Consider the following 22,609-nt stretch of genomic DNA (forward strand, 5'->3'; position numbering starts at 1 on the left):
TAGTGTAGTATATATAAAATAGTATATATTTAGTAACCCAACTTTAGGTCATACAGATTACCAGTAGATCAACAATATTCTGTAGGGCAGGGTTGTTCAAACTTTTTTCAAGCAACTCATATAAACTATACTTCATTAATAAAAAATTGTGCCCATCTAGTCTTACTTCGGTTTACAAGATGTAACATCAAGCCTCCACAAGAGGTGTTCTTGTACAAGTTAATTTTTGTGTTGATGTGGCTGTTAAAATTCGTTCATTTAATTATCATTATTTTTCTCTGTGACCCATCTTTTTGGCCCTTGGGTGGGTCGTGACTCAGGGTTTGAAAAACCCTGATGTAGGGCTTGAATAATTATTGCATGACATTAACAAAAAATCCTGCTAAAATACATCATCATTTTCATTGTTCAACTGCTGTATTGTTCAACTGATGAGGACTTAATTGAAACCAAAATCTACCACTCTAGATACGATTATTTTTGCTGCTCTGTAGCTTAGTTTTTCTGTAGCTTTGTTTTTCCAATGTCTGCAGCTTCTATCTGCACTGTGTATATTGTGTTGTTTGTGTTGTTGTTTGAGATTTTTGCACTTGTGTTCTGTGTTGCACCCTGTTTCTGAAGGAACGTTGATTTGTTTCAATATGTACTTCCATATAGCTGAAAAGATAATAAAGCCTCTTGAACTTGAACTTAAGGATAAAAAAAACCTGGTGCTCTGTATCCTTCTGTACGGCATGTTCAATAGTCATTTTCGATTCCATTTACTTTTGAGGTACTGTACTTAATATTAGCACTTTTGTCACCCATCTGGCCCTAATGCAAGAAGATAGTGGTGACCACAGCAGTGGTATCTATACTTTTACTTGTTAAATAAGATGTTTATTGTGCTGTGATCCTGGTTTCCTCCCACTCTCATACCCATTGTGTCCTGATCTCATATTAAAGTAAGTCTAAACAGGATACACCTTTATATTATCAAAGTAAATTAATGTCTGTTTTGTTAATAATCAAACATTTATTTACTATTCATTCATTCTTTTTTAATACCTGCTGTCCGCATATTATTGTCGAACGTGTTCGGTAGCACCTGGAGACACATGGCTTAAGGCAGAAACCTACTCTGGCACCAGACAATCACAGGGCACCATACACTTACATCTAGAGGCACTTTCAAAGTAGCCAACCAACTTTCTGCATTTTGGAGAGTTTTGGAAGGTGGGAGGAAACCTGGATGAAACATATGACACACTTGAACATATGAATTTTTGCCACTTTGTCATTATGCAGCCTAAATAGTTGTCTAGGAACTTTCCTGGAATTAGATGTTCATTTTCTCATTAAGACCAAAGAGGAACGAAACTCAAAAAAGGTCAACAAACTGTTTCAGAAACTTCAAAAGTTATAAGTATTCATCCACCCCATTTAGCACTTGACTTGCCAAATTTGGCAGCTCTTGCAACCGGTAGAAACTTTGACTAGTGTCAGTTAATTTTGCATAACATGATGTAGCAGTTATGGCTTATGTTTCAATACAACATTCAGTTAGAATGTGGTGCTGAATGAATATTACAGGTCATAGTGTACTTCCAGTGCTAATATCAGCTAAAAAAAAAACAAAATAGCCAGAATTGTGTGTGCATTATTAATGTTACTGCTCAAAGGGGAAAAAAGAAATAAGAAAAAAACTAAACCAGTTTCACATCAACGTAAAACATAATATATATCAAAGTATATTTTGTATTTACAGTGCCTTGCAAAAGTATTCAGCCCCCTTGAACTTTTCAACCTTTTGCCACATTTCAGGCTTCAAACATAACGATATGAAATTGTAATTTTTTGTGAAGAATCAACAACAAGTGGGACACAATCGTGAAGTGGAACGAAATGTATTGGATATTTTAAACTTTTTTTAGAAATAAAAAACTAAAAAGTGGGGCGTGCAATATTATTCAGCCCCCTTGCGTTAATACTTTGTAGCGCCACCTTTTGCTGCGATTACAGCTGCAAGTCGCTTGGGGTATGTCTCTATCAGTTTTGCACATCGAGAGACAGAAATTTTTGCCCATTCTTCCTTGCAAAACAGCTCGAGCTCAGTGAGGTTGGATGGAGAGCGTTTGTGAACAGCAGTTTTCAGCTCTTTCCACAGATTCTCGATGGGATTCAGGTCTGGACTTTGACTTGGCCATTCTAACACCTGGATACGTTTATTTGTGAACCATTCCATTGTAGATTTTGCTTTATGTTTTGGATCATTGTCTTGTTGGAAGATAAATCTCCGTCCCAGTCTCAGGTCTTTTGCAGACTGCAACAGGTTTTCTTCCAGAATGGTCCTGTATTTGGCTCCATCCATCTTCCCATCAATTTTAACCCTCTTCCCTGTCCCTGCTGAAGAAAAGCAGGCCCAAACCATGATGCTGCCACCACCATGTTTGACAGTGGGGATGGTGTGTTCAGGGTGATGAGCTGTGTTGCTTTTACGCCAAACATAACGTTTTGCATTGTGGCCAAAAAGTTCGATTTTGGTTTCATCTGACCAGAGCACCTTCTTCCACATGTTTGGTGTGTCTCCCAGGTGACTTTTTATAGATATCTTTGAGAAATGGCTTTCTTCTTGCCACTCTTCCATAAAGGCCAGATTTGTGCAGTGTACGACTGATTGTGTCCTATGGACAGAGTCTCCCACCTCAGCTGTAGATCTCTGCAGTTCATTCAGAGTGATCATGGGCCTCTTGGCTGCATCTCTGATCAGTCTTCTCCTTGTTTGAGCTGAAAGTTTAGAGGGACGGCCGGGTCTTGGTAGATTTGCAGTGGTCTGATACTCCTTCCATTTCAATATGATCGCTTGCACAGTGCTCCTTGAGATGTTTAAAGCTTGGGAAATCTTTTTGTATCCAAATCCGGCTTTAAACTTCTCCACAACAGTATCTCGGACCTGCCTGGTGTGTTCCTTTGTCTTCATGATGCTCTCTGCGCTTTAAACAGAACTCTGAGACTATCACAGAGCAGGTGCATTTATACGGAGACTTGATTACACACAGGTGGATTCTATTTATCACCATCAGTCATTTAGGTCAACATTGGATCATTCAGAGATCCTCACTGAACTTCTGGAGTGAGTTTGCTGCACTGAAAGTAAAGGGGCTGAATAATATTGCACGCCCCACTTTTTAGTTTTTTATTTCTAAAAAAAGTTTAAAATATCCAATACATTTCGTTCTACTTCACGATTGTGTCCCACTTGTTGTTGATTCTTCACAAAAAATTACAATTTCATATCGTTATGTTTGAAGCCTGAAATGTGGCAAAAGGTTGAAAAGTTCAAGGGGGCTGAATACTTTTGCAAGGCACTGTAAATACATATCTTAAACTAGAGAAACACTCATTGTACAAACATTCTCTTTCATCAACAACATCTCTTAAAAAAAGTAATTAACACATCAACTGGGTATTTCTTGCCTACTGGTGACAGCATTTTCTGGCTTGGTGTTTGACAGGCTGTGTAACAGTTGTAGCTACAGTTTCTAAGAGTGATGTAGCACATACAATTGAAATCAAAACTATTCAACCCCCATTGCAAATTAGGTTTATTCTTATAACTTTAATCTGTTTGCAATACAAAAATGAAACAAGAACAATTTAAATAGTTCAATACAACTAATATAACACATGGTTTCTCCAAATGTAACAAAAATACCACTTTTAATGACTGGAGTCTTAGAATTATTCCTTCATGACAAGTGTCTAATAGTAGAACACCCTTTAGCTGTTATGACTTGCTGCAAATGTGATGCATAGCCAGACACCAGTACCTGGCAGCATTCCTGACAAAACCTTGCCCCATTCCTTATGGGCAATGGCTTCCAGTTCACTAATATTCTTGGGATTTGCATGTTGCAACCGCATTCTTCAATTCCCACCAAATATTTGGTTCAGGTTAGGCAACTGTGACCACCATTCCGGAATCTTCCCAGACTTCTTCTAAAGCCAAGCCTTAATGGACTTGGAGGTGTGCTTAGGATCCTTGTCCTTTTGAAAGTTTCAGTGACACGCAAGCTTAAGCTTCCTTACAGAAGGTATGATGGTTTCTCCTAGGGATTTTCTGATACTTGATTTTACCCATCTTGCCCTTCACATGCTGCAGGTTTCCATTGCCAGATGAAGTAAAGCAGCCCCAGAGCATCACAGAGCCACCACCTTGCTTCACTGTAGGCAGGGTGTTCTCTCAGCATATGCTTCATTCTTCCTCCTCCAGACATAAAGTTGATTGATAGGCCAAAAAAATTCCAGTTTTGTTTCATCACTCCACAGAACAGAATCTGAAACTTCTCTGGCTTATTTATGTAGTTTTGAGCATATTTGAGCTGACTTTTTGTGGTTGTGTAAGTTTTAGAGTTTGGGTGTGGAGATCTTCAGCACTTATCCTCAGCATATGCGTCTTACTGTGCAAACTGAAACCTCAGTGCCTGCTGCCACCAAATCTTTTTTGCAGGTTTTTTTGCAGTCACTTGAGAATTTTTGACCACCTGCCTCCACAGGAATCTGGAGACTGCCGGTGATAGCTTCCTCTTTCTGACACTTTCAGGTAGTGTAGCCAGTGTTCCTTTAACTTTGAATGTGCAAATTATGCTTCCAACTCTATTGCTAGGGATATTCAGTGCCTTTACTATTATTTTATATGCGTTTCTCATTTGTGTAAAGTAATTATCTCTTCTCATAACTTTTTGGACAACTATCTTGACCTAGCCATATTTCTTAAATGCAGTGAAACATCACAATCAGCAAACATCCAAGTCCAAGCCAGTTCAAGTTTTGAATGTATTTTACCTCAAGCACACCTGATGCAGCTAATAAAGCCCTTGATTATTTGCATGAGGCATGCTTGAGTTGCAAATGTGTGTTTATTAGGAATTCTGTTGAGGGGGTTAAATAATTCTTTTAAAAATGGCATTTTGTGTTGAATTTAAAGAAACAACTTGTTATATTAGTTGAGCTATTTAAATTGTTTCTGTTTGTTTTTTGTGATGTGATTTTTGCTAATAAACCTACTAGGGCTAAATAATTTAGCTTGCAATTGTATACTAAAGGCAATACCTCATAACAGAGACAACCATGAGAATGAATTTACAAATCAAGGCAGCTAACAGGGCAGCATTTTTAATCATCTCACTTTTTATGTAATGCACTTATTTTGTATGCGTTTTAATTCAGTCATGTCTTATAAGTAAGTGTAAGCCTTTGATTTAGTCAAAGTGTCTAGCAGTATTATCAGATATGTTGTCTTCAGGGTTGTAAGGGCAACATCTGTGCCATTTACTCCGTGGAATCAAAAGCTTTCGGCTGTGGTAAAAGTCAGGTCAGGATAAATGCATCAGCATACGGCATTCTTTTCATTCTCGCTGCCACCTGAACTGAATTACCTTCACGCTTGTGGCCATAGACTACAGTTTAATAGCAGTTCAATGAACCTAACGTATGTTTATGATACATTATATGGTAAAAGAATGAGGACAAAATTTTACTACCTCTTAAATCAAATGTAAATTATTGTTGCAAGTATAAAAGAAAAAATGTAAACAGTGCACATCTGTAACTGCTTGGTCATCTATAAGCTGCAACCTGCTATTCAAATAAAAACACACACTTCACTTGTTTAAATGGTAAGTGAATCTAAACTAACACAGATATGTGTCCTAATACTAAAGTCATGTGTACAGCATTTGACACGGACAGGTGCTAAAGTGAGACAGAGTGTGCATAAAGATGACCTCAGGGAAAGAGGTGAGGGGTGAAACTCACTGGAAGAACGTTATTCAGAAAGCTTACATAAGAAAAACTAGCACTACTGCTAATATTATAGCAGTGCTAAAATTATGCGCTATAATATACAGTATAACACAATATTATGTAGTAAATGGTACTTTCATTAGGAATAACTATACAGTAAAATATTATTTTTGTGCATTAGACAAACACTAGCCAGCTGTCAAAGTACATGTCCTTGCATATGTGTGTACAGTTAAACTTACATTTTCCTTACTATAAAAACTAAAAGACAAAATGTTAATTCATGAAAATAAGCTATTAAGACTGTTTGGTTTCTGTAATATTTTTTCATTATAACAAGTAACACTAATAGTATAATACAAACCAAGAAACAAAAGGCTTATTTTCGTTTATAGAAAGAAATCCAGTTGGATTTGCCTACTAATTTGCATTGTTGTCTTTTTGAAGGATCTTTAATTAATGGGAATTGCAAATTTGCTTCATAAATTGTAAAATTTGCACATTTTAACAAACTGACAGCTCATGTTTTGTGCATTAAATGTGTGCAGTGCCCCCTACAGGGATTGCAGTATACTACATGCAAACACAAATACACAACAACCACTGACCTCCGTGAAGCTGGCCCTCCATGTGGTCAGAAATGGAATATAAATATTATTATTCGTTTGTGCTGCGTTTGTGCCGTAGGAATCATCGTTTGTGCTGGCACCGTTTTAGAGAAATTAAGTATTATATTTCATTACCCGTGACGTCACTCAGCCCCCCATCAGAGCCCAGATTGCACCAAAACCATCTCATTCGTTTGTGCTACGTTTGTGCTGGTTTGTGCTGCTAAAAGAAACATTTGTGCTCTTTTAATTTTCAAGTTATAGGCTAAATTCTCTCTTTTTTTTTATTAAGTGAGGACACTTAGCCCCTAACAATGTTAAAATTGCATCACAGAGTGACATTTATTATAATCAAATTACCTTTAAAAACCTTTAACATTTTAAATGTTAAAATGTTATCCATAACATTATCCATACACATGTTACACAGCTAAATTGATTTGTGAATTCCAAATGTTAATGTTATTTCAAAGGTTTTAAATGCTTGTGGGCCGTCAACAAGTATATTCTACCTACAGACTCACCAAATAATCAAAATGTAACATAGCTTGAAAAAGTTTAGTCACAGCAAAATTCCATGGTTTGTGTTATAGCTCTGATGTCTTTGTTATTCTATTTATATAGGTCTTCAAACCAGAGTAAGAAGTAAAGGCTTTAACAAGACCACCCAGTAATGCAAGAGAGAAATCAGAAACAACTTCTTTTGGTACAGATGCTCCTCCTCTAAGCCATTCAGAGACCCAGTTTGATATGGCGTTAATGTCATGCCGCTCAGACAGCATTTGCACCACTGGGATGTGAATAGAAGTATCTCCATGTGAGGACAGAACTCCTTGATATGGAAATACATGTGCGGATGTGAGCCTTTTGACTACTGTACCTGTAGCATCAAAACTTACACTTGAGTCTTTACTAGTATTTTGTAGACTAGTAGTTGAGAGGGGGTCCAATAGTGGCATAAAAAATTTGTCAAGGCCGATGTCATGAATACTGCCCCTATGAGGCACACTGTATTTTATTAGATGACGGGGAAAGGATGGGGTGTTTGTGTTCTACCTCCCTATCCCCTCTCTCTTGTTTGGCTTTTCTTAATGTACTCAGGCTTGGTAGGTGGGTAGCTCTGGGTTACCGAGTAGCATTATCTTGTAAGCCTCTGTGGCTCGCCACACATGTAGCAGTTTTTTACCCTGCCAGAGTTCTTCAGAGACCGGCAGTCTTTTCTCTCCAGATAGCATGTGCTTTGCCTTTCCAGTATGAAGACTGTCATCAATGTAATCAATTCTGCATTTTAGCACTGCTGGTGTGCTCACCTCTGGTAGACTCTCACTGGAAATGGACAATTTTGCAGTACAGTGGCCAGTGATGTCAATGCACTTAGATGCACTGTGTGGGTACACTTTTGCTCTCTTGAAACTAAGTATGCAGGCTAATCTGGTCATGTTCCAGATCTCTTCATTTAGGACATGAGACCATGTGCCAGAATTAGAGCTGTCACTGTCTTCATCTACCTTTACCTTCATCTATGTTTTTGATGCAATCATTTTCAATTTCAGTTGATTTGTCTTTCACTTGCCTTTTAATGTGTATGTACAGCATATGTTTGTTTTATATTTTTCACAGAACTGTCCAATCTTGTTTTAAATGTCATTAATATGATTAAAATTTTCAGAGGACTATTACAGGGTTTTATTAGAAGCAATAAATTACTTTAAAATGAGAATTATGTGTTTATGCGCTATGAAAACTCTTTCCTGGAATGTCTCTTCCAACAGTTGCCTGAGGAGAGGACAAAAGAAAAGTATGCTCAGACCTTAGTCAAACGTGACTACCAACTTTTTGTTGCTAGGACAATGGTCTTTCTCATTTGTGTTTTTTTTTTTTTTTAAATAAAGCTTGCATAAAAATAATGTTTTATCATGCCATGCCTTGGGTTGTTGAAGCCCAATTTACTGGCCAGTGAGCGTAATTGAAAGGTAGGTCTTTATAATAACGTGGTAATGTGGTGTATAGTGGAGCAGAATGACATTCTGCCAAGGTTTTGGTGCAGCGTGCTATCTAGTGAAAGGGAAAGTACAAACAAAATGAATGAGTGCAGTGTAATTAGACAAGGCAGTGCATCTTAATACAATAAATATGCAGGGCAGCATGATGGAAAGTATAAATGTGTAAAGTATGCAGATTTGTGAAAACCTAACAGAACTGACAGCAAGTTGCACAGGGAGATGGATAAACAAGTATAACCTTAATGACTAATATGACGTTATATGGTGAGGGTTATATATTTTTGTGTTTTGTAAGTGGATGCTGCAGTAGATTCTTGCAAACAATGTTAATGAGCCGAGGATGCTTTGGGGTTACTTCTTTACAGTGTCATTACAGTGATACACATATGGGAATCCATTGCCCCAACCATGAAAACCATAAATTTCCCACAGTCTAGCGAACCATTTGCTGATCACCAGTAAACTGCATGTCAAATTAGACATGCATTGCATTCTTCATAAAATACTTGTATTCATACAACAAACAATCCAACTCTGCCTCAGTATTTTATTACTGATGTTGAGTCTACTTAGACACTTTTCTCTTCATAAAGTGACAATAAAGTACAAAATATTGAAAATAGGTCATCTTACTGTCATTTTAGTCACATTTGTACCTGGAAAAGAAATTTTAGGGGTTTAAGTTTAAGTTGTGCTGTCTGAAAATGACTGCTTACAGTCAAACAGGTCCCCACCCTGTATCTCAGACTTTGGTCCTCATGGAAACATGGCTTAAAATAAAGATTCCCACCGTTAAGAAGTCACATAAGGACAATTGGTTTATTTATCAAAGGACTTTTGACATTAAAATTATTGATGCGACTAAATAAGAATGAATAGAGAGAATGCCATGTAAAACCTATACTTTTGTAGTGTATATTTCTGTAGTGTTAAGTGATTCACAGTTTACAAACGTCTGGTAAGTTATGTTCTGCCATAAGTTGTGTATATTGCAGGAATATCAATTAAAACATGAAAACCATTTAAAACTGCGTGTTTAGTTTCAAGAGGATATTGAAGAGGATATGCAGTATGGCTGAGTGCTTTGACATATCTGTGCAAAGTGGAATCCACATCCAATGACGTCACCCAGATGAGATGACGTCAAACAAAATGATGTCAAACAAATGAGATGGTTTTGATGCAATTTGAACATTTTATTGGGCTAAATGTCCTCAATTTATATAAAAAAATATTATTTAGCCTATAACTTGAGAAATAAAAGAGCACAAATGTTTCTTTTAGCAGCACAAACCAGCACAAACGTAGCACAAACGAATGAGATGGTTTTGGTGCAATTTGGACGTTAATGGGGGGCTGATGACGTCACGGGTGTAATATTTATAGCGTAATAACTTGAGAAATAAAAGAGCACAAATGTTTCTTTTAGCAGCACAAACCAGCACAAACGTAGCACAAACGAATGAGATGGTTTTGGTGCAATTTGGGCTCTGATGGGGGGCTGGTGACGTCACGGGTAATAAAATATAATACTTAATTTCTCTAAAACGGTGCCAGCACAAACGATGATTCCTACGGCACAAACCAGCACAAACGCAGCACAAACGAATAATAATATTTATATTCCATTTCTGACCACATGGGGGGCCAGCTTCACGGAGGTCAACCACCTACATCAAAATTGTGCACAATTTAAAAAATACGTTGGTTTTCAGTTCAGAGCATATTAAAGGCAGACACAGTGGTTCAGTCTATTGTTAACAGTCCCCATGGAAATCCATTTAGCCATAGAGACCAACCAAAAGCAGCAAGGTTTTGTAAATGAAGAATGCCTAAATGAGTAATTCTGGGACAGAATAACAGAATAACAGAAAATTAGAATATGACATTTTATTGAATCATTTAAATAACTACTGTGCAAAGCCATAGTATGTTCCATAAAGAAAGTTCTAGGGTTCATAATAATGATCTGACACTGATTCAAAAAAGTAAATATCTGAAAATAACTGAATCACAAAAAGTAAATATTTATGAATATATATATATATTTTTTTTAATTGATAAATAATTAAAAGAAACCCAGCAGGTTATAAGTGATATACTATATGTATAAAAAGTTATTTAATTTGTTTAAAAGTAGTTATGTAAAATAATTTTATAGTAGTTTAAAGTAGTTAAGTTATAGTTTATATATTTTATATTTTATTGTTCTTTGATTTGTGAGAAAATAACTGTATTCAGAAGACATCCTCTGCTGAATAAGAGAAATAATTTTTTTGCAATGGTGCTCTAGTCCCAAAACATCATTGCATCATGGATAGATTTGGGTAGAGTGTTCCACAATTCAGGACCTGGCACACTAAACAATCGACCACCAATAGTGGTCAATTTAAGCCTCCTGACGTCAAGAAGACTTAAGGTTTGCTTAGACATATTGAAGTAAAAGCTCAACCAAGTAGTAAGGAGTCAGGTCATACAAAACTTTATATGTAATAAGAAGGACCTTGTAATGAATATGAAATGCAATATGTTCGTAAATAAATGTTGGTAAATACTGGTTAACAGTCCGTGTGCTGTCGGGTCTGTTAAATATGTTATATGTTACATGTCATACATGTGTAATTATCTGTACTATTTTGTGTATTGTGTGTACTACTATATGAACTATTATGTGTACTATTATGTGTATCATCAAAGCAAATTCCTCGTATGTGTAACATACCTGGCAAAATAAAGTGATTCTGATTCTGATATGTAACTAGTGAAGACTCTGGATGACCAGAGACGAGCAATATTACAAAGAAAATGCCTTCTTAACTACAGAATTGATATGTGTGGGGTCAAAGATCACTCCAAGATTACACTTGCTAGAAGGTACTATCAGGAACCCGTCAATATTTATGCCAAGAACAAATTAACTAGATTTCAGTGTCTTTGAGCCAATTAAAAGCAGAGCAAGAGGTGGTAAAGGCTGAGCAGGGCTGATGCTGACATAGATCTGAGTGTTGTCTGTGTAACAATGAAAATTTAAACATGGCATAGAGGATTTATAGTACTGAATAGCTACATACTATCATTAAGATAAGAAGAAAGAGCGGATCCGGGAATACCAATGCTGCGCATACAAGAGAGTAAAACATTGTGAGATACAAAAAGCAGAGCTAAGATCAGATATACAAAGAGCTCCTGAATAAGTAACACATAAGAGATCATTGGTAACGCTAAGCGCTGTATCTGTACTACGCAAGGGACAAAACAGAGATTCAAAAGGCTCGTATAAATAATGTGCTTCATGGTAGGACTGCGATTTCCAAGAAGGTGGGATAATGCCATGAGGGTGTTTTTTAGAAGTTGGCCTAAGCCCCTTAGTTCCACTGAAGGAATGTCATGCTGGACAACTGTTTCCATCGTTGTGGAAACAGTTTAGAAAAGGCCCTTTTTCTAACCAAGCTTTGGTTGACTTGGAAGTGTGCTTTGGATCATTGTTTGCCCAAATGTCCAGTCATCACCAATGTTCAGTTTTACCACAGAAGGCATAACATACCTCCTCAGAATGCCTTGGTATTTCTGTGAATCCAGAAAAACATCGACACATCATTACTGATCCACCTCTATCTTTGACTATAGGAATAGTGTTCTTCTGGTCATAAGCCTCACCATTTTTGCACCAAATAAATGAGCCATGCAGCCAAACAGTTCCAGTTTTGATTTGTCACTCCATGAAACTGTGTCCCAGGACTCTGCAGGCCTATCCAAATTCCTTCTAGCGTATTCCAGTTGACTCTTCATGTGATTTTGGGTCAAGAGTGGCATGTGTTGTGTGTATCCATTAAATCCTTTGTTGTTAAGTGATCTTCTAATGGTTGCCACTGACACATTTGTCACATTTCATGACCTCCTGTCTTTCGATAGAGGGACATAGAGGTCCAGATGATTAATAGAAGATAGATAGATAGATAGATAGATAGATAGATAGATAGATAGATAGATAGATAGATAGATAGATAGATAGATAGATAGATAGATAGATAGATAGATAGATAGATAGATAGATAGATAGATAGATAGATAGATACAATTTCTTGTATACATACAACATTCACTTACCGACGTGTTGGTTCCTTTTAACTAAAAGTAACCAAAACTCATTGTGTGGCAACCACACTATTTGCACTAGTTTCTAGTGTAGTTACAAATGATAATGATTATTATTATTATTATTACTCACACATGCACACACACACACACACAGGGCAATTGCAGTAGCTCCAGTTCGCCTGACTGCATGCCTTTGGACTGTGGGAGGAAACCGGAGCTCCCGGAGGAAACCCACGCGGACACAGGGAGAATATGCAAATCACACATAGAAAGGACCTGGACTGCTTCACCTGGGAATAGAATTCAGGACCACTTCTTGCTGTGAGGTGACAGTGCTACCCATCAAGCCACCATGCCGCGCATTATTATTATTAGTAGTAGTAGTATTACTCTGGGTTGAATGTGTGCGTATGTAGGTGCGTGTGTGTGTGTGTGTGTGTGTGTGTGTGTGTGTGAGTGTGTGAGTGTGTGTGTGTGTGTGGGGGGGGGGGGGGTGTTGTGTGTGTGGGTTTCCTTGGAGACGCTGTTGAAGCAGGACAGCAGGATGTAGTGTATCCGGTATCGCGCTTCTACATTGAGCAGAAGATGCGCTCAGTGTTACCTCACTTGGCAGCATCGCACAGTGGACAGTTTTATTGCTTTATTACGTAATGAGCAGTCTGATAACTTGGTATTATGTTTGGTTAAAGTTTGTCGCTTTTAGGTAAAGTTTGTAAACTAGAGTAAAAAATAAGGCTCATCAGCAGCGTGCTAGTTGGTTTGTGCGCTGGCAGGATGATGTGGTCAACAGTAAAAAGCTACTGAGTCCCGCAGCAGTGACATGAAGAGGACAAGATGTGGAACAGAAATCTGAAGCAAAAAGCAACCAGAACTGATTGGAAAACGGCAGGTAACTTCAAATCCACGCTGAACATCAGACCTCAATTATTCACATCAGGTCACACGTTTCATTTTAGAAACCTTCAGGCAGTAGTGGTAATTTAACTCAGATTAGAGTTTTTAGATATGTCATAGAATGAATACTTCTTTGTCGAATTTCAGTTTATAACATTTGCTGCATATGTACATCTGTGAAGATGAATAATTTCATGTTGTAAAAACTTTTGTGACATTGCCTTCTCATTTTACTGCACCTGTGCCCATATAAGTTAGGCTAGTTTGACTGCAGTGGTCTCCTGCCATGGTTGGAAAATCCAAACCATCACCTTATGCTGTCTGATAAGGAAAAGGAACCACCAAAAAAGGGTATATATATATATATATATATATATATATATATATATATATATGTATATATATATATATATATATATATATATATATATATATATATATATATATATATATATATATATACACTTTTTTTTTTTTTTCTCTTTCTCTCTTGTTATTTTTTCCCAAGAGAATTAATAAAGTCTTATCTTATCTTATCTTGTCTTATCTTAAGCTGTGTGGTTGGTCACTAAAATACTACACCTTTGGCCATCATGGGTGTAGTCCCTGTGGGAGAAGAATTGCTATGGAAAATTGGAAATGACAAAATTGAGAGGAAAACAATCCTTTTAATTTGCCTTAAAAATCATGCACAATGCCTTAACATTAATTAAGGGCCCTTGACATCATTCAGTCGCTACTTAAGTTGTTCATACATAGTCATGTATGTACAAAGTTAGAGCAGTGTTTTAACTGACATCAATTACACTAGTACATAAAGTTTACATTCATGTGGTTATTTAAGTTTTCCTGTGTATAAATATTACTTTTTACCTTTTACTTTTTTTCTTTATTCATCCATGCTAATTTAAATGTGAGAAGGCTCTTTTAAATGGCTCTCCACCACTATATTTATTAATTAATGAGTTCATTGAGTTCAGAATTAATGGTTTATTACACAAGTACCTGAAGCAGGGCACACCCAGAACAAACAGTACTAAGAGAAAGCTGTTACGCTACTCTGACTCCTGTAAGCAGATCTGACTCAATCAGATTTGATCCTTTTCTGTTTCCCTGAAGCGCAAGATGCTACTTGAGAATCCACATGGTTTACAATCTCCTTTCAACGTGCTCCTGTACTGAATTATTAATGTTCAACTTCCTTCTTAATTCCTTTGTGTGCTGGTTTGTAAAAGCCAAGCTGAGGCAGAGCTTTTTAGAGTGCTGTAAACTTACAAATGAATTCAGAAACATAATTGAAAACTAGACTTAACGTTGATGTTGACATTAGTATTTCAAGCCTTTGTATATGTGTTTGTTTTAGATCAAAGAACCAAACTGCCTAAATGCCCAAATGCCTCTCCTCGACAAGCTTTGCTCTCATACACATATGGCTCCAAGTACCAGAAACATCCTGCAGCATACAGACCCATGGATAAAGCTGGGATTGGGACATATGAGTGGGAGGAGCCTGACATGCAGAAGGCAAGCGGGTATCACGGACGGCATGCAGACACTAGTCCAGTGCGCCCTAGGATTGTAACAGTGGTTCGGCCATGTGGGGAGCATAGCGTCCGAAAAATCTCATTGCTGCTAAACCGACGTGCTGTACAGACCTTTGAGCTGCTGGTGGCTGATGTTTCCGAAGCGCTTGGGTTTCCTTGCTGGAACAGCGGACGCGTCCGGCGCCTTTTCAGCCCTGCTGGTCGAGAGATCCGCAGCCTCTCAGACTTCTTTTATTTTGGCCATGCCTTTTTGGCCTTTGGAAACAGTCGTCCATCCCTTGGTGAGGTACAGGCTGCCCTAAATGAGCTGTATCCTGACAATCAAGAGTACAGTGACAGCTTGTTGAGGTTGTGGGAGCAGATTCTAAGGCCTAAGCCTGCTAAAACTGATAGTGGCTTTCATGATGACATGACCCAGGTTGACTCAACTGCAAAGGTAGTGCAAAATCCCTTGGTAACCCAACCACTGGCCAATAATTTGCAGCCATCCCGAGGACAAGTGCGGCAAAAGGAAAGGGGCAAGAGAGAACGGCAGAGAGGAGAGTGGGAAAACAGGGGGGAGAAGGGGCAGATCAAACCTCAGCTCAAAGAGGAAAGCACAGAGAGGAAGAAAGAGCCTGTCTACTGCAGGAGCTGTAGAGTGACTGGTCCACCAGTACCACCAATTGGAAGCAGGCACCATGACAAGCAAGAGGGACCTATTAATCAAAGTGATGTCCAACTTTCCCAAGAAAGCCTAATTAAAAAGTCATCTCACCAACACTCAAAAAGTAAAGTACACACAGACAATCTAAACTGGGTTTCAAACACCCTGCAAAAAAAAGTTTTCATTTCAGCATCCCAAACAGACACATCAACAAAAAAGGAAAAGCCTAAAGCTGAGAAAACAGTGAAGCAGCGAGACTGGTGGGAAGAACTCCCACCCGATGGCGTGCAGGTCTCACTGGAAGAAATCCAGCGCTGCTATGAAATCAGCTCTGTGGTTGGTGATGGGAACTTTGCAGTGGTGCGTGAGTGCCGCATACGAGGCTGCAGCCAAATTTTTGCCATGAAGATTGTAGATAAAGCCAAGCTGCAAGGCCGAGTTCACATGATCCAGAACGAGATCGCCCTGCTGAGTAGCCTGGCACACCCACGCCTTGTGCAGCTGCTCCGTTCACATCACACAGACACACATGTCTACCTGCTGATGGAGCTGGTGGCTGATGGAGACCTGTTCGATGCCATATCCCGGAGTGGACGCTTTACAGAGCCATGCACAGCCAGAATGATAAAGGACATCAGTCAGGCTCTAGAGTACATTCACAACAAGAGCATTGCACATCGAGATATCAAACCTGAAAACCTTCTGGTGAGAATACACACAGCACAAATACGTCCACTGGTTCTTTCATTTACATTGTCTTTCGACTGTAGCAAAATAGAAAGTTGCAATTTTGACTTAGTTGTTATACATTTTTTTAAACTTACTTTAAGGTCCAGTGCTGTGGTAATGACAATATCAGTATAAAGCTGGCCGACTTTGGATTGGCCATGGTGGTGACAGAGCCGGTTTTCACAGTATGCGGCACGCCCACTTATGTTGCTCCTGAGATACTTGCTGAAACAGGTAAGAGAAGCCAGGACATGGATGTAGTTGAGTATTTTAAATGATATATTTTTTGTAGATGGACCTTTTTGTTTTTACTCTTTGGTCTAAAACACCCAACATTAGTTAAGGATGGGCTTTACATTTCTAGATTAACTGGGTATAACACAATACATGGCCAAAATATGTTTTATAAACTTTTATAAATGTATTAGCTGGAGTATTTTTTTTGTACTGTCTATAAAAGTATACTGTGATCAGAAAATATACACTAATAAAAGACTAAAGAAAGATTTCAAAAGATAATAACTCCTGTCTCTAACTACACACCTACAACAAGTACTTAAAGAAGGTGCTCCTAATAATAATGCCAGTAAGTTTATACAGTATTTAAAAATCACAACACTGCTGCATCTTATGCAGTCTTACCAGAACAGCACACACTACCATGTTATTACCATGTTAGTTTCAATTGCTATGCTGAGAACGGACCACCTACCAGACATCATGTTTTGATTGATAAAATAGGGTACAGAGCAGGTGACATAGTGTACACAGCAATAGATGGGCTATAGTCAGTCACTGTATACCAACACAGTTTATCTGTACGGTATTTGTAGTTTATAAAAGCGAGTTCAATGAGTGTATCATTTACTTCACAGTGCGCAACAAGTTTTCAATAGGAGGCAGGTCTGATTTGCCTCAAGCAAGTCTAGCGCATGTATTCTCTTACTTGAAAGCTTACTGATCTAACACATGCATTGGCCTTTTCATGCTGAAACAAGCAGGAATATCCCTGTAAAATACGTCTTCTGAATGGCATTTATATTCACAATATTTAGCAGAAGCTATCCAAAGTGATCTACACCTGTGACTAAATATAATCCAAGCAATTAAAGATTAACAGCTTAACATCCATTGTTTCCAAAAACACTTGTCAAAGTGTTTGAAATTGCTCTTCATAGATTTTCTCTTTTTTCTCCTCTGCTTTATCTGTTTGTTTGTATGTAGGATATGGTGTTTCTGTTGACGTCTGGGCAATGGGGGTGATACTGTTTGTGCTGCTTAGTGGATTTCCTCCATTTCGTAGTCCAGAGCGAGATCAGGAGGAGCTCTTTCGTCTCATCCAGAAGGGCGAGTTCCACTTTGTATCTCCCTACTGGGACCATGTGTCTGATGGTGCGATCCTGATCTCTGACACCTGCCCCTCGATGCAAAAGTCAACCTACTCCTCAGATAGTACCTGCTTACCTAAAACATGATAGTGTGTGTTTGTGTGTGCATTTCAGGAGCTAAAGCTCTTATCAGGGCTCTGTTGGAAGTGGACCCCGTTGTAAGGTTGACTGCCAGTCAAACTCTTCAGAACAGCTGGCTTCTTCATGCAGCATCACAGAGTGACCACAAGGAGGCGACAAAAACCAGCGATATTGTTATCACCAGAAAAGATGATCTCAAATCAAGAAGCATTAAACATCAAAGCAATCAAGCAAATCTAGAAATATCAGCTCCAGAAGAACAGAATGAAGAAAACAAAAAAAGTATCACAAATAAATACGGGCTTAGACAAACTGGAGACACAGAAGTGGACAAGAGAGACCAACAAAGTCTCAAGAAACCGTCCCAACAAGGTGAAACCTGCAGAAATGGTGACCTAGATACATTAGCAAAACCTGCAGATATAACTGAAAAGTCTAAACATCATGAACTACCACAGTCAGAACAGGTCAAAAGTATTAACAATAGCCAGCAAACATAGGGAGGGTCAGTATTTAGCACAAAAAAAACCCCACAAGTTAACATTAAACCAGAACAGCAAAATTCATAGTGGTTAATATATCACATTTAAAATTAGAGTATCAGTTTCCAAACGTAACAGACCTGTACCTGTTGAAACGGCCCTGTATTCTCCTGCTCAGGCCCCTTTCTAAAGCCACACATATTCAAACACTTATCAAAAGTGCACACATTTATATTTTTACATAAATTAAATATACAAACACATATGCAAACTGATTTAAAAAAGACAGTGATTCAAATGATGTGCTTCCAGATTGCGGGTTTGATGTCTATTCTATTCTCTAATTCTCATGAGAACAAGTGGAGATTTAGAAAACATGTTTGAGTGATTTTTCAAAATCACAGCATCAACTCAGACATGCCCAATTTCTGCATTGAAAATGCATCCTAAGAATATTAACAAATGTTTACTTATGTGTACGCTGTCAGGCAGATGTGTCACAGTGTAGGTACACAATTTCACAAATTTAAATCTGTTCATACTGACACGAACATACATAAGAAATAAAAAACCAGAAACATAAAACAAAACAAGTAAAATGATTAGCTAGATGCTCAATTTTTGACCAAAACATGTTCTTAATTGCAGTTGTTCTGAGATTATAATTATACAACATATGTTTTAAATTTATGAAGGGTGCAGTTTAAATTTCATGAATGACATGCAATTTAGTGCTGTACCAGCAGATCTTACCAGACCAATAAACTACAACTGCCTACATGACAACTCTGGGGGATTTTGCACTAGGTGTTATAAGAATCACATCACTACAGACGTGTGGTCACTAAGCAAAAAACCTGAAACTCACAGCCCAGCTGACTGTGTATTTCTTTATTAAAAATCAGTATTTTGGATTCACACTGCTGACTAGGTTTGCAGTTGTTACTAGGTCTAACTAGATTCTCTAACTTCTAGTGATTCACTGTTACATTTATCTTTAAAAAATCAGATTGTGGCGGCGGGGACTTCTACATGTAGTGTGGAGAGTGCCAAGGACTATGTGGTGAGAAGGCAGCCATTTTAGGCCCTTTGCCTAACAGGCTGGTTACAATCTATTACTACTATGCCTGTTACTGAACTTAATTCTCGATTTTTATATATCAGTATTATGATTTGTGATGTAAATCTGTACACATCAGAAATTGCTATTTTCCCTTTCCTTTTGTTTTTTGTATTTCTTTCTTTTTTTGTATTGACCACAATAAAGAATTATGCAGAAATCATCACTGACTGCTTGTTACATTAAATACAGCGTGGAAACCAAATTTTCTCTTTGACTTTTCACACATAATGTCTTCTGACTTTGTAGTTATGTGAAAATTACTTAATAAGCAGAAACAGTTATGTGATTGTGTGGGAAATAGGAGAAGGGTATTAAGCATTCACAAATTAATATTATTAATACTTAATTAAAAAGATTAATTAACAATAAGCTAATTAAATATTTACAATAATTGTTGAAGAACTGTTGCCTCACAGCAAGAAGGGCCTGCTCTCGATTCCCTGGCCAGGCGGCCATGGTCCTTACTGTGTGGAGTTTCCCTGTGTCTCCGTGGGTTTCCCTCGGGAGCTCTGGTTTTCTCCCATAAGTCCAAAGACATGCAGTCAGGCCAACTGGAGCAACTAAAAATTGCCCTAAGTGTGAGTGTGTGCGTGGATGTGAGTACCCTGTGATGGACTGGCGACCTGTTTGGGGTGTTTTATGCCTTTCACCCAATTAATCAGATCCACTGCAACACTGACCAGGATATAGCAGTGGTAAAACAGACAATGAATAAATAAATGTTGACCCATTTCTCATTGCATATTGATATAGGGGACACTTTGATTAGCTCATCATTTGGCATAAATGAGTGACACTGTGAATTTTTATATAAAGTCTTTGGAATAATTTATTAGATTATATCACACATTGTGTGGGTATTTAGGGTGAAGTTAGAGTTACGATTACAAACACCACAGTGATAAACATCACTTACACTTGTTCTTCAATGACAATTCCAGAGTTTTTGTTTTGTTTCATTTAAATGAACAAATATAACACAGTACAGACCATAGCAAAATAGTTGAACATACAGCTGAAAGTGAAAAAAAAACATCAGCATAGCACCAGCATTACTCAAGTTGTTTATTTCACTTAAAATGTTTATTTTCACTTATGAAATACATACAATGTTGTAAAAAGTGTTTTTATTTTGTCTTTATCCTATATTGAAATTAATTGAAAGGTCTAAAACATTTAAATGACAAACTGGCAAAAACAGAAGAAATTGGAAGAGGGCAAATACTTTTTCAAGGCACTGTACAGTACTGCATATTTAATAATCAACTATTCATGTTAATAAGTCATATGTAGTATGCAGATTATTTTGTTATTATAACAGTTTTAGTAGTAGTTTTAGTAGATTTTAAAGCTAAGGTTGTTGGCCCATTCTAGGGAGATACATTGACTTAATGGCATCATATGTCTCTAAAATCCCTTAGTGTTAACAGTACATTTACACACAAACAAGTCACCTTGGGGCCAGAGTAGTCTTTGAGTTTCATTATTTATTGGTGCATGACTTTTTCTTTGCACAATGGAGTTTCACATTTCTAAACTCTTCTAAATGCAGCAGCGGGCTGACTTAATTGACAATGGTTTTCCAAAGTACTTCCAGGCTCATGTGGCTATATTTATTACAGTAGCATGACAGTTTCTTAAGCAATCTGAGTGCTTCAAGGCCACACACATTCAACAGTGGTTTTAGGCCTTGCCATACAGTCTGGGATCTCTCCAGATCCTTTAATTCTTTTTATAATATTGTGTATAGTAGATGGAGAAATACCTAAATTACTTGCAGTCTTGTGCTTAGAAATGTTCTTTTTGAACTTACTGACAATACTCTTGCAAAGCCTGGCACAATGTGGTGAGCCACACCCCGTGTTTACTTGCAAAGACTGAGTCTATGGTGAGTGGGAGTCTATCTATCCTCTTTTTTACCTGATTGTGATTCCCTCACCTTTTATCAACTCATCTGCCTAATGTGGAATGTGGAACTTTTTTAAGTGTGTTGCAGGTAAAAACTTAAATAGTGGCTATGGGTGGAGCTATAGGTGGAGCTATAGGTATTTCACATACTGTAAGTTTTTCCATACAAGTAAAATTGAGAGACAGACCCATTTTCAATAAAATAACTGACAAAAATTATTTTCTATTATAATAGTATAATACTATAACACCAATTTACAAACTAAAATAACTCACAAAATAATTAGGCCAACTAAATATGATTGGAGTTTTTTTAATACACAAATAAATGGTAATATACTGTATGTGTTTCATGGGTATCTTTAAAGTTTGCACTACTAATACATACTAGCAATACTAATACATAAAAGTAGAACAAAGTGCCACAAATTACAACAAACTTTTGCATTAACATTTTCATTTTAATTACATAAAGTCTATTTTGTTCCAATAGTGGGTGTACTATATCTGAACACATATAGGCTCATATAAGCTACAGGCTACAACTGCCAGTTGTTGAGCCAAAGCTAGAATATCCTGTTACAAAGTGTTTGTTAAAGTGGTTGAGACTATTTCCCATCCCCCAAAAAATCACCCCTTGGTTTTAAAAACCATAATGAAACTTAATAAGCTACTTAAATTATGCTATTAAATAAAACTTGTTTAATTTGGTTAAACTTTGACTAGGTTTATCTACCGGGATTTGTACGATACTCAACAGACAGTACTATTTATAAATAAATAAGTTAAAGTTTTAGTGGTTTATTTTGCGCAGATGAATGGATTCAAGCCAGTTAGACTAAAGCCAACTTAAATTTAAATAAATTAAAACATGTTTCTACAGTATAATAAATGTATTGGTAAATAATGCGATAAATATTTAGTATTTTTTTATTTGAATTAAATATGTCAGAGGCTGTTTGCCCATGTTTGACATAGGATGCCATGAAACATTAAATAATTTACCTTATTTTCTCAGGCACCTGCAGATTGGGCCCTAACTATCTGGTTCTTCGGAAAGGCTGCATTGCCTTTGTTTCGTATTGAGTGAGGCCATGCCACCTACCTTGTGCCTGGCACTGCATTGCCTTGAACGTTGCACGCTATGCCCTGGCACAGCCAGCAGAAAGCTGTTTTGCCACGTACCATGTGAAATATGTAAACACCACAGTAATCAGCATTTGTGGCAAGTGCGGCACAAAATGCTTATCATGTGAAAGCAGCCTTAAATGCTATTATGGCACATTTTACTGCACAGTACCCCATGGTATGGTACATTTTT

The 22,609-nt window shown here is 37.5% G+C and overlaps 1 protein-coding gene across 1 annotated transcript; it reads left to right on the forward strand.

Annotated features, from left to right (window-relative positions):
• The first annotated feature begins 13,327 nt into the window (after positions 1 to 13,327).
• dclk3 (doublecortin-like kinase 3) lies at positions 13,328 to 18,275 on the forward strand. The gene is made up of 6 exons (XM_062986014.1): positions 13,328 to 13,382; positions 14,751 to 15,701; positions 15,810 to 16,282; positions 16,408 to 16,540; positions 17,531 to 17,698; positions 17,809 to 18,275. The coding sequence occupies exons 1-6, from the start codon at positions 13,328 to 13,330 to the stop codon at positions 18,273 to 18,275; spliced, it is 2,247 nt and encodes a 748-aa protein (XP_062842084.1).
• Positions 18,276 to 22,609: the final 4,334 nt, after the last annotated feature.

The sequence above is a fragment of the Trichomycterus rosablanca genome, chromosome 2 (assembly GCF_030014385.1).
Source record: "Trichomycterus rosablanca isolate fTriRos1 chromosome 2, fTriRos1.hap1, whole genome shotgun sequence".
NCBI lineage: Eukaryota > Metazoa > Chordata > Actinopteri > Siluriformes > Trichomycteridae > Trichomycterus > Trichomycterus rosablanca.